Source organism: Anomaloglossus baeobatrachus, chromosome 5, assembly GCF_048569485.1.
Source record: "Anomaloglossus baeobatrachus isolate aAnoBae1 chromosome 5, aAnoBae1.hap1, whole genome shotgun sequence".
Taxonomy (NCBI): Eukaryota; Metazoa; Chordata; class Amphibia; order Anura; family Aromobatidae; genus Anomaloglossus; species Anomaloglossus baeobatrachus.
In genome coordinates, this window is record NC_134357.1 from 195,695,861 (window position 1) to 195,709,782 (window position 13,922).

At 44.4% G+C, this 13,922-nt stretch overlaps 1 protein-coding gene across 12 annotated transcripts in view; it reads left to right on the forward strand.

Annotated features, from left to right (window-relative positions):
- Positions 1-13,922, forward strand: part of KCNMA1 (potassium calcium-activated channel subfamily M alpha 1) — a 1,029,133-nt gene that overhangs the window by 626,071 nt on the left and 389,140 nt on the right. For all 12 annotated transcript variants that reach the window (XM_075349081.1, XM_075349079.1, XM_075349082.1 and 9 more), the window contains exon 6: positions 5,027-5,102. In XM_075349081.1, the coding sequence (XP_075205196.1) occupies positions 5,027-5,102 (76 nt within the window). The remainder of the gene's footprint in view (positions 1-5,026; positions 5,103-13,922) is intronic.

The window sequence follows — 13,922 nt, forward strand, 5'->3', positions numbered from 1 at the left end:
CGAGCATACCCACCCCCGTCGTTTGTGCGTCGCGGGCAAAACTTGCCCGTGGTGCACAAAATCGTTTGGAGATGTCACACGGACTTACCTGCTTAGCAACGTCGCTGTTGCCGGCGAACCGCCTCCGTTCTAAGGGGGCGGTTCGTGCGGCATCACAGTGGCGTCACTAAGCGGCCGCTCAATAGAAGCGGAGGGGCGGAGATGAGCGGCCGTAACAGCCCACCCACCTCATTCCTTCCTCATTGCGGGCGACCGCAGGTAAGCTGTAGTTCGTCGTTCCCGGGGTGTCACACGTAGCGATGTGGGCTGCCTCGGGAATGACGAACAACCTCCGTCCTGCAACAATCAACGTTTTCTTTAAAATGAACGATGTGTCAACGATCAACGATAAGGTGAGTATTTTTGATCGTTAACGACCGTTTGTTGGTGTCACACGCAACAACGTCGCTAACGATGCCGGATGTGCGTCACGGAATCCGTGACCCTGGTGATATATTGTTAGATACGTTGTTGCGTGTAACGGGTCCTTAAGTGTACATTGTACAGACTGGATAGGAAGGATATGCCGGTGCCTAGAAATAACCGGTACCAGAGATATCTAGTAGTGGCTCTCTTTTCTAGAGTACAGAGAGGAGCAGAGGAAGCAATTTTATATGTGCGAGAGGCAGCCAAGATAGCTGTCAACTGAACAGTCAGCCAGACCATCGTTCGGTCGTCAGCAATCTAAAGTATGGGGGTTTAACACTAGAACTACTGGACTCGTGACACCTATATAGAAATACATGGTGCAAAGTAGTCAAAATGACTACCTCTGTAGTTCTAGTGTTAAGGTTCACAAAAAAAATGTCTTTTTCACTAATTTTATCATTTTTCCCTTCATATGTTTGCCTCACCTGATGGAGAGAGGTATATAAATGAACCTGTCAGGCAATTCATGCTGCCCAACCCACAGGAAGCATAAATCGCATCCTGATTGCATGACTGCAAGCCAGGTATATTATCCTTTGAAACACTGAGACATTTCAGACAATAATATACTTTAATAATTTACTTCCTTAGGAGCCCTGTAAATCAGCAGCTTCAGCACTGGGAGAAGCCAGCCGGGGCGTAGCTGAATCTTCTATCTATATTTTCTCTGAAACGTTGCAGTGTTTCAGAGAACAATATGCATAGCTGCCTGCAACCATGCAGCCAGGCTGCGATTCATGCTGCCCATGGTTCGGACAGCATGAAGGCCTACTAGACAGCCTGCTAGACATCTGCAATATAAATAGGAGCAAATCTGAGCCTGCAAAAATCATTACATGAAACATTAGTTTACTCATAATAGTGGCACATCACAAGGCCACTATGGCGCCCATGAGTGGAACCTGTGACACTAAGGACTTTAATAGGGGCAAACTTACTTTATAAGTGCCAGAAAACATGGGAGGAATGCTCTTCTATGTCTGTGTCTATGCACTCTGACCAAACCTACTCCATTAAATATCCATTTTTTGGGTGGGGGACACCATTAGGACGTTTGCTATGGGGCCCCATAATTTATATGTACACTCCTGCATTCCAGTAAAGAGTGTTGTTTTTTTACCCATAGTCGTTTGTCCTGTCACTTACATTTATATTATTATCAGTTCCAACAAGACTTTTGTTTTTATAATGATCTTCAGCATCGGATGTAAAATGCTGCACATGTAGCTGTGGGGCGGGGATGCTATAGACAGAACACACTTCCATAAAATGTCCAAAAGGAGCTTAGGCTTTAATATCCTGATAGCAAATGGGAGATTTTAAAGCCTTATGCAGAGAAGGATCAGCTGGGAATCTGTGCAGTATATCGCTGTTGGTCATATACTGGTTTGTCTTCAGCCTCGCAGCTCTTCTGTTGATCATGTATATCTCTATATGATTTCTGACCCACTTGTGTTCTTGGAGAATCTGGTGATTTATGGCTTGTGATCCAGCTGAGCTATGTATGCTATATCTTATCAATTAGTAAATCAGTATTAAGCTTTCTGAAGACAAAAGATGCTCTGTATAATTCTTACCAGTTTTGGAGCATCTATAGAATAGATTAGAAAATTGTAACTTTTTTCTGAGACATGATTTCAGGTAAGATTTTAGCTTGTCGGGCTCCTGAGGGGTCAAAGAGTGACGCGTATAGAAGTACTCGCAGACGGAAGAAATCATTGGGCGACTTGTACCAGAATGGTTACAGAGTCAAAGCAGGTGTTGGTGGAGGGGATAAAGGGGAAACACCTGGATGGCGTCAGTCCTTGTCCTCTTTCTATAGGAAGGCCTCCTACTGGGGTAAGTTTTGAATAATTAGGAAACGTCTGTCTAGTCATATGATTTGAGTGATCTAAAATAATACTGCTACACATAATAATAATGCTACACATTTTTGGAGGAAATAACCAGCTATACATTATCACTAGTTATCAAAACACTATCCCAAAGGTAGTGGGATTATGAAGATGGGAATAGAGGGAATTAGTTTTTTTATAATGAAAAGTCCTTCTAACACCTTACGAGAACATGGAAGTCATGGTACTTTAAAAGGTCAGGAAGCTCGTCAGAGTATTTTAACTTTCATTTAATGAAGTTAGTATCGTATATATCTCTTTACGTGCTTAGTGAATTCACTATGGGCTACTGTATACGATTACGGCCTCATGCATGGTAGAATGGTGATCGATTGCTATTTTCAACAGTTGTATTTTAATAAGTTATTTTTCCCTACTAAAAATGTTTGTTGGTGAAAGTGGCACATTAATATTGCATCCAATGAAGTGCACTACAATATCTTTCAGATTCTATGAAATAAACCTTCTTTATAGAATCGGAGGAATATGGATATATAGTTTGGCCCGTTAGAAGTCGATGTGTGCATTATTATGGCGCCATACATCTAGTAGGATGCACAGAGCTATGATATACTTGACTTCATGAGACAGTAAAGGAGCAGCAGAAGGAACACTTGTGTGTAAAATTGTACTATGGTAGCAATAATGTCATTTTCTATATACTGGTCAGTGCTTGGAAATCTCCCCTTTTACAGACTAGTGATAACTAACCAGCTGGAGGGCACATCAGTATCTGTGTAAAGTTCAGCTATTGCCAGTGATAATTGTAGGATTGTAATCTGTGCTCATACTAAGTTTTTTCTTTAAATGTAAGTAGCAAAGATCAAAAAGTTTACTATCGAATTCAACATTAACTAAAAGGCTCCACGGTTTGTGCCTATTGTGGGTAATAAATCTGAGAAGAGGAATTTAGCAATTATATAAAGTCCCAAAAGTTTAAAATAAAATAATGTAACAACCTAAAGACTACAGAAAATTGATGAAAACACTGCCATATTCTTGTTTTGGGATTATGGTGCTATTAATCTATTTATATTTACATGATGTGAAAGAAGTATTTGTGTGTCTATTGCATATATCTTTGGCTGATCTTAATCTATTTCCAGTCTAGTAAGGATATCGCAAACTCTATTTTTGCCATAAAAAATAATGAATATCTGAAAGAAAATCGGTTGAAAATGGTGGAAATGAAATGAGAATTCATTGGAATTGCTCTGATATAAATGGAACCCAGGACACAAGTGTGATCAAAGATCACTGATATGACTGCGTGTCCCCTCATGTAATACATTTATTAATTATTCATTTGGGGGATGAATCAAAATGCAAGGGGGAGAGGGTCACATGACCTAAACTAAAAATTAGGCTTTTTCAAATTTTCTGCCGTACTTCAGACTACATGTGATTGTAGCTTTTAGTGACCCATCCTTCCATCCTTTATTATAATAAAAATACGTCACCACTTCTGGATTTTTGCCCACTCCTAGTTTTGGCTTTCAAATACTGAGGTAAAATACTGATCAACATGTGTGCATGTGGTTTTAGAAACTACTCTCATAACTATAAAATCTTTTTGTCATTACTGCAATGATTTATGGATTCATGGTGCCTCATATGATCCTAATTTTGGCAAATATATAATTTATATTCAAACCCCTTGCTCCTATAAAACTGCATTTTTCATGACTATAAAATGTGTATCTTGATGCATTGCAAACATTTGACGCCTTCAAACCTCTCCCAATCTTACTGTACTTTTCTATCTGAAGCACAAGCTTCTCCATCATCACGTAGGAGAGTAATGAGTAATTATAAGCAAGGATCTGATCGGGCACGGAGTCGTCCACAATTTACAGCATACTGTTCATAAAAGGTGCCCGATAGTGAAGCGGATGCTTTCACTAAGGAACTCTGCTCCATTTTTATTTTCCTTCGTATTAATTTTTCATGTATTACCTTCTGTTTTTCTGATCTTCTTTACTTAAAGATAATCCGCGGTCTGGACCTTAAGTGATAGAAACACAATAGGCTTTATTATGACCTTTAATTAAATGTGTCCTTGTGCTGTCACTAACCAGAGCTTTTAATCTAGAGATCCAATAAGTGGAAGTAATGCGGAATTCATTTTTCAAATTACCTAAGTGACTTTCACACCTTAATTTAAAGATACATACTTGATCTGCTGTGCTACGGGGAGTAAATCAGCTCAAGTATGGCAATTCTAAGACCTATTCAACTGAAATGTTACTCTTTACATTAGTCATTTTTCATCTAGGTTTAGATAATTATAAATATAGAGAGGCACCACTAACTGACCCTTGATTTTAATAGTTGGTAAAGGGATCACCTTTTTATACCTCAAGACATTTCTAGTGTCCAGGAAAACATTTTTTTCTGAAGGCTGGTGATTCTTGAGCTGATTACTTTATCATATCGCAGCTCGCTGTAAATACTGGTAATGTTGTTATGCCAGTATATGGAGATAAAAACTTGTATGATTTGGATAGGTTGGGCTGCAAAGTATTTTAGCGTGTGGCGGTATTAATCTTTATCATTTATTATGGCACACGCACAATGATCTTTTTATACCTATGTAAGGTTCTTGGTTTATGTCTTAACTTGCTCATGCAAAATAATTAACCATGACTTATTCTCTCTTCCAGGCCTGAGATTTCTGCGAGCTCTGAGGCTCATCCAGTTTTCCGAAATCTTGCAATTTTTAAACATTTTAAAAACAAGGTGAGAAAACAAATTAGGTATCACTTATTTTCCAGGTCAATACAACATCTAGTTCCCTCAAGATTGTTCTAAACTCTACTATGCCTTTAGAATATGAGTGAAAAGTGACATTTGTTTTGCAATTTGTGAATGCAGCAACATAATTAAGTTAATGATGTAAATATCAAGCCAACAACAGTTAAATTCTAGGACCTCATTAATATAACCAGGTGGTGGCTATTGTCTTCAAAGATCATGGGCACTAAAGGCTGCTTTACACCAGACAATCTATCGTGCGATAGATCGTCGGGGTCACGGATTTTGTGACGCACATCCGGCATCGCTGGCGATGCCGGCCTGTGTGACACCTCCTAGCGACGCAGTATCGCTCACAAATCGTGAGTCGGGTACTGCTCGCTAGGTTCCATAATATCGTTTAATTTAGTTGACCATCGTTTCCGTGGTAGCACACGCCGCTCCGTGTGACACCACGGGAACGATGAGCAGCTCACCTGCCTCCCGCGGCCGCCGCCGGCTCTATGTGGAAGGAAGGAGGTGGGCGGGATGTTTACGTCCCGCTCATCTCCGCCCCTCCACTTCTATTGGCCGGCGGCCGTGTGACGTTGCTGTGACGCCGAACGTCCCTCCCACTCCAGGAAGTGGACGTTCGCCGCCCACAGCGAGGTCGCACGAGAGGTAAGTATGTGTGACGGGGGTTACTAACTTTGTGCGACACAGGCAGCGATTTGCCCGTGACGCAAAAAGGACGGGGGCGGGTACGATCGATTGTGAAATCGCACAATCGGTCGTACCGTGTAAAGCAGGCTTAAGATCATGAGTTTCCTTCTTTCAAAATAACCTTTTCACAATTAGTTTGCAATTTGTATTTTTGATAATTTTATCATTCAACACCTCTAGTAAATCCAAAAGGTAAATAAACCTGAAACAGGAATATTTAAAGGGGTGGTTCACCCATTTTTTTTATTTTCCCAATGAGTGTCACTTACCATTGTATGCATCTTCTCCATTGGCTTGTATTTCCAGTTCTGGCACTGAGCGGCGCTATCCTGCACGCTCAGTGCCTGTCACATGACCCCCTGGAGCTGTGGCCGCCAGTATCCTCTGACGTCCCGGCATTTCCGGGCTCTCAAACTTGCCCCTTACGTCAGAGGAGGCTGGCACCACTCACACTGAGTGACAGGGCTGTGGGCGGTGACTACCGCACGTCACAGCCCAGCATCGAGGGGAGGATCCGGAGGATGCCAGTATGGAGCGGTGAAGGCAGAGCGCGCCGCTTACCATCGGTCAGCTGTGGGAGGTATGGGCTCCAGTGTGGAGTACAGGGGGGGTGTTTCATCCACTGAAATCCCCCCTGTCACGCAAGTATGTGATCACACTGTCCACCCGCCCGCTGTGCTCAGCTGTCAGGAGAGCGGGCGGTGTCGGCAGTGTGATCATGTGCTCCTACCAGCAGCACAAGTGACCGGACGCTGCATGGAACCAATCTGCTCCACTCTGTCACCTGCACAACAAGTCCCAAGTGGAGACAGATAGTGACATATAGCACACTAAGTGTCAGAGCAGAGCATGACACTGTCTCCACTCTGGGACTTGTTGTGCAGGTGACCGGATGCTACATGTCACTAACTGTCTCCACTCTGGGACTTGTGCAGGTGACCGGATGCTACATGTCACTAACTGTCTCCACTCTGGGACTTGTTGTGCAGGTGACTGGATGATACATGTCTCTAACTTGCTCCACTCTGTGACTTCTGCTGCATAGTAACAACTGTATACACTCTCACCTGAACAAGTCTCAGAGTGGGGCAGTTAGTGACATGTAGCATCCGGTCACCTGCACAAGTCCCAGAGTGGAGACAGTGACATGCTCTACTCTGACACATAGTGTGCTATATGTCACTATCTGTCTCCACTCTGGGACTTGTTGTGCAGGTGACTGGATGATACATGTCACTAACTTGCTCCACTCTGTGACTTCTGCTGCATAGTAACAACTGTATACACTCTCACCTGCACAACAAGTCTCAGAGTGGGGCAGTTAGTGACATGTAGCATCCGGTCACCTGCACAACAAGTCCCAGAGTGGAGACAGTGACATGCTCTGCTCTGACATATAGTGTGCTATATGTCACTATCTGTCTCCACTCTGGGACTTGTTGTGCAGGTGACCGGATGCTACATGTCACTAACTGCCCCACTCTGAGACTTGTTCAGGTGAGAGTGTAAACAGTTGGTACAATGCAGCAGAAGTCACAGAGTGGAGCAAGTTAGTGACATGTATCATCCAGTCACCTGCACAACAAGTCCCAGAGTGGATACAGTTAGTGACATGCAGCACACTATGTGTCAGAGCAGAGCATGTCACCAACTTGCTCTGCTCTGTCACCTGCGGTGCTGCATGTCACCAACTAAGGGTAAGTTCACACAGTGCGTTTTTCACTGCGTTTTTGCTCAGAAAACTGCATGACTTTGCTTCCCCAGCAAAGTCTATGAGTTTTCATTTTTGCTGTCTGTACACAGCATTTTTTTCAGCTGCGTTTTTGTGGTGCCCACAAAAACGCAGCATGTCAATTATTTTTGTGTTTTTTCACTGCGTTTTACACCCATTGAGTTGAATGAGATGTTCAAAAACGCAATGAAAAACACAATTTGCAAATATAGCTGCGTTTTAGTGCGTTTCTATGACTAAAAACGCAGCTATAAACGCAAGGGGTGGGTAGTAAAGTGACGTGTACAGGAAGAGGATTCCTTCTGTCATTAAACACAGAAGCGTGAATCCTCCCGGTACCGTCACCACCGCTTCCATCTCCCGTCCGGTGCCATGTCAGCTCCCGTGCGGCGCAATGTACGGGCGGGAGATGGAGGTAGCTGCTAAATCAAAAGTGAACAATAGAAAAAAAATGTCATACCTGTCTGCAGACTCCCGGTACCATGTCCGCTACCAGCTCCTCTCCCAGGACCGCCGCTCCGGCTGTGTGCAGACTCTCCGGGCATGTCCGATGCCTGCAGGACCTGGCGCTGATCACCTGATGCGGTCACCTGATGCATCAGCTGATCGTAGTCTCGCGGTGATGCCATCTTTTTAGCGCCCGGCTGGCTATCAGCTGATGCCGTCAGGAGACTTCATCAGCTGATTACCGGCAGCGATCTGACGGGATCAGACTCCCGTCCGATCGCTCCAGGAGCTGTCGGTAATCAGCACATAAGTCAGTATTTTTTTTTTTTTCACTGATGCATCAGCTGATTGTATAACCAGCTTTTATACAATCAGCTGCTGTGTTGTGTGATTCATGTCCTTTAACCTGACATCATCTGATCGCTTTGCCTTCCAGCAAACCGATCAGATGATATTGGATCCAGATTGGACGGCGCGGGACCCTTGACCCAGGATTACTGCGGAGGGGGGTTCTTTATTTAAATAAAGATGGAGTCACTAATTGTGTTGTGTTTTATTTCTAATAAAAATATTTTTCTGTGTGTTGTGTTTTTTTAATCTTTACTAGAAATTCATGGTGGCCATGTCTAATATTGGCGTGACCCCATGAATTTTGGGCTTAGGGCCAGCTTATAATTTACAGCTAGCCCTAACACCATTATTACCCAGCGAGCCACCAGTCACCAGGGCAGCTGGAAGAGTTGGATACAGCGCCATAAGATGGCGCTTCTATGAAAGCGCCATTTTCTGGGGTGGCTGCGGACTGCAATTCGCAGAGGGGGTGCCCAGAAAGCTTGGGCACCCTGCACTGCGGATTCCAATCCCCAGCTGCCTAGTTGTACCTGGCTGGACTCAAAAATTCGGCGAAGCCCACGTCTTTTTTTTTTTTTTTTTTTTTTTAATTATTTCATGAAATTCATGAAATAAAAAAAAAAGGGCTTCTCTATATTTTTGGTTCCCAGCTGGGTACAATTAGGCAGCTAGGGGTTGGGGGCAGCCCGTAGCTGCCTGCTGTACCTGGCTAGCATACAAAAATATGGCAAAGCCCACGTCATTTTTTTAAAAAAGTTTTCAGGCAAAAACCTTTATAATAAAAAAAAGAAAATGCTTCCCTGGATTTCTATTGCCAGTGAAAGTAACACCAAGCAGCGGGGGCTAGCAGCCAGTAGCTGCTTGGGTTACCCTTAGCAATAGAAAATGCAGCGGGAGCCCACAAACAATGTGATTTTTTGTTTTTTTTTATTTTTAATGAATTTTTAAAAAAACAATTGACATGGGCTTCGCCCATCGAGCACCAGAGCATTTTACTGCTCAATTCATCCCAAGTAATCAGATGACTCAAGTGTCGGCCAATTACTTTTTCTGTGTCCCCCTGCATCCATTGCAGCGTGTACGGGCTGTGAGGTCAGCGGAGTTCAGTCCAGCACTGGAGTCAGCTGATCTGAACTCAGCTGAACTCCAGCCTGCACACGCTGCGATGGATGTAGGGGGACATAGAACAAGTAAGGTCTAAGCCACATGGCGAGAAACACAGTGCGAGTGGAGTGCGATAAAACATCGCATTCCACTCGGACCAATATTAGCCTGTGTGTCAGCGCACATGAGCGATTATTTTCTCCGCCCTAATTGAACCGAGAAAACAATCACAGCATGCTACAACTGTAATGCAAGACTCTCTCTTTTACCCATTCAAGTGTATGTGGTGAGAGAAAAATCGCACTGCATTTGCGGTACATCGGTGGACTACGAAGGAGAGAGGGAGAGAAATCCCTCCCACCCCTCCTCAGTGCTGGCCCACCCCTCGAGTGGCGGACCGCCCCCCGCAGCTGAGGTCTGCTTGCACAGTCAGACCTCAGTCGCAGGGACACACGCATGACGCTCAGCTCTACTGTACTGAGCATGAGCCGAGTGTAATGCGAGGGGATCGCAGTAATCCCCGTGTGGCCCCAGCCTGATCGGCCGACACTTGAGTCAGCTGATCTGAACTCAGCTGAACTCCTGTACACACAGCCTGCACACACAGCCCGCACACGGTCACATGTGATCAGCAGTAGGCAGCGACTGCTGTTAAGGCTACATTCACATGACCGTTCCATTTTTGCGGGCCACAAAAAAACGGTCTTTTTTTTCACGGATGCATCCTAGTGGCATCCGTGTGACATCTGCGTGCCTTCCAGTTTTTTTTGCGGACCGCAAAAAACGGAAGCAGCAAGAAAGATAAATAGATGAGTAGATATAGAGATGGATAGATAGATATAGAGACAGAGGGATAGAGGGATGAATGAATGAATGAATGAATGAATAGAGGGCTGGATAGATAGATAGATAGATAGATAAGAAAGACATATATAATGTCCTACCCCCCTGCATATTCTAAGCTGGCACCCTTTTGTGACTGTCATGCGGCACTAAGGTGCTTAGTCTTGTATTTAGCCAAAAAATAAATAAATAAAAAAAAATGACATGCGGTCCCCCTATCTTTTGTAGCCAGCTAGGGTAAAGCAAACGGCTGCAGCCTGCAAACCACAGCTGGCAGCTTCACCTTGGATGGAAATCCAAAACAGAGGCCCCCCCCACACTGTTATTTTAAATTAACTAAATAATTTAAAACAAAAAACACGGGGTCCCTCGAAATTGGATCACCAGCCAAGGTAAAGCGGACAGCTGTGGTCTGGTATTCTCAGACTAGGGAGGTTCACTGTTATTGGACACTCCCCAGCCTAAAAATAGCAGGCTGCAGCCGCCCCAGAAGTAGCGCATCCATTATATGTGCCAGTCCTGGTGCTTATAGCAAGCTCATCCTGTTGCCCTGGTGCGGTGGCAAATGGGGTAATATATGGGGTTAATACCAGATGTGTAATGTCACCTGGCATCAAGCCCTGGAGTTAGTAATGTCAGGCGTGTATCAGATACCTGACATCACCAACCCAGGCAGTAATAAAAAAAAAAAAATAGACAACAAACACATTTTTATTGCAAAAAACACTCGACAACACATTCCCTCTTTCACCAATTTATTAGAAAGAAAAACAAATTCAGGTCTGGTGTAATACAAGGGGGTCCCACGATGATCCATACCATAGTCAATGTCCCAGTCAATGAAGAACAGAATGTTCCCTATTTGCTGGGAGAGCCGTGCAGTGACCTGAGCTAACATCAATAGGTCAGCCCAGGTCACTGCAGGGCATGACGAGTGCTGCTATCAGGAGGTTAGCGAGGTATATTACCTGCGATGATCGCTGAACTCCTGACAGCAGCGCTGTCACCGAGTTCAATGACCGCCGCCTTCACAAACAAAGTATCGCGAGCGGCCCGTGACATCACCACTAGTCACAGCCTCGGGTCGACAGCGAGAGGTGATGTGACAAGCGGTGGGGAATGGAAGGCAGTGACGACCGCTGACGTCAGGAGGGCAGGACTTCATCACCGTATGTAATTAACTTACTAACTTCCTGACTGTAGTGCTTGTCATCCCCGCGGCTGCTGACACTGCAGTGCGGGCCGCTGCTGACACTGCTGAGTGGGCAGCCGCGGGGCTGGGGCTGGAGCGGGACACTGACTGCACGGGCACCCAACGGAAGTCACATGGAAGTGCTTCCGTGTTGCTTCCGGGAATTTTGCGGACCCATTGACTTGTATTGAGTCACGGTTTGTTATTACGGAACAGAATAGGACATGTTCCATAATAACGGAGCGGACATACGGCATCCGATGTGGGTTTTTTTGTAGGATCGGATGCACATGGAAGTGCTACCGTGTACCATCCGATCCTACACAAAAGACATTGAAAACATGGTCCTGTCTGTGGGGCCGCAAAAAAACAGGAACTGACCAGGACAAACGGAACGGTCATGTGAATGAGCCCACCTGCAGCCATTGCAGCGTGTGCGGGCTGTGAGATCAGGAGTCAGCTGACTCCAGTGCCGGCCGATAAATTCTGTGTCCCGCTGCAGAAGGATCTGGTAAAATAATGGTTGCATGCGCTGCACATTTAATCCACAGGATCCGGTCATATGCGGTTTGTGGATGATACGGACGACACACAAACTAGGCAAGAGGGAAAAAAGCAATCTCATCACCCGTCACTTTTTTTCCCCCAATTATTTTTTTCACATGTTGCGCCGGCTACTAATCATAATTTCTGTACACACACTCACACTCACACTCATACTCACACTCACACACACACACTCACACACACACACTCACACTCACACACACTTTCTTCCCCTGGTTGTGTGCAGAGCTGGGAGCTGCTGCTGTCTCTGTGTGATTTCTCTCAGTGTATCCACACAGGGAAGAGGCAGGGAGGAGGCTTTGGGTGGAGAGCTGAGGGGGGTGTTACACACAGTGGGTGTGTTAGATAAGCTAGACACCGCCCTAGAGCCACAAAGAATTCTGGGACTTGTAGGAACTGAACACAGGAAGTCAGGAGAGATTAACCCCATCAGAGCTGGAGCCAGCAATGAGCATGTGCTGCTAGTGCACAATAAAAGGTAATTTTGCTGAAAAAAACATAATAGATGTGTTGAGGGGCACATATTAGCAAGATTTATCAGAAAGAAAAAAAAATCAGTTTTGGTAACTGGACAACTTCTTTAAGAATGTTAAAGTGTGTTTTTGTCTTTCATAGGAGAATATATATGTGTGCAGAATTATTGGGTGACTGAGTGTGCAGAATTATTATGTAACTAAAGGAAAACTGTAAATTCTAAATCTCAATTGCTTACTTTCATCTGTTATATTTAGAATAATAACTAAACAACTCGTAATATACAAAAATACATTTCTAAAATTTCCAAAATTATCAGTGCCCATTATAGTCACCTTCCCTTCACTAGCAGTCATATAAGCCTTTCATCCATGGAGTCTGTTAGTTCTTACCAACCACAGCCTCAGACATTGATTACAGAGGTGACTTTTATTTCACTGTAAATCTCATGTTTAAGAAGAGTCCACAAGTTGTATACAGTCAAAGAAATAATTATTTCATCTCTTGCTGATTTTGTAAGTTTGCCCACTGACAAAGACATGAACAGTCTATAATTTTAAGGGTAGGTTAATTTTAACAGTGAGAGATAGAATATTCAAAATAAAATATTGTGTAAGTTATATAATTTTATTTGCATTTTCCAGAGAGAAATAAGTATTTGATCCCTCTGGCAAACAAGACTTAATACTTGGTGGCAAAACCCTTGGCAAGTACAGCAGTCAGACGTTTTTTGTAGTTGATGATGAGGTTTGCGCACATGTCAGGAGGAATTTTGGTCCACTCTTCTTTGCAGATCATCTCTTAATCATTAAGATTTCGAGGCTGTCACTGGACAACTCAGATCTTCAGCTCCCTCCCTAAGTTTTCTATGGGATTAAGGTCTGCCCATGATCAGGACTCATTGCGTCTTGGATGCAGCGGGTCCTGACCTGCGCAGCAGTGCATCTCCTCTGCAGGAGAACGCAGGAGACCGCAGATGCTTGTACCCATGATCAGGGTTCAGTGCGCTGCGGTCTCTCGCTTGTGTTCTCCCTACAGAGGATGCATGCGATTCTGCAGCAAACAATTTACATGCTGCGGTCTGGAAAGACGCACCACAGGTCAGTGTTTGCTGCGGAAACAAAAAGCACAGTGGGCACGGGATTTCTAGAAATCTCGTCCACTATGACGGTACTGTACAATGCTGCATTTTGGACACAGCTGAAGCATGCAGCGTCCAAAACGCTGCAAACACTGATCATGGGCATGCAGGCTTAAATTTCAACTCCAGCATCTGGAGTGGTGCCTCTAATCTAAGTTCCATGCACTTCGTCTCATACTTACCTGCAGCTGTCATCCCACTGTTTCTATCAGTCTCCAGCAGTTTTTGACCTGCTGGATCTTACCAATGTTT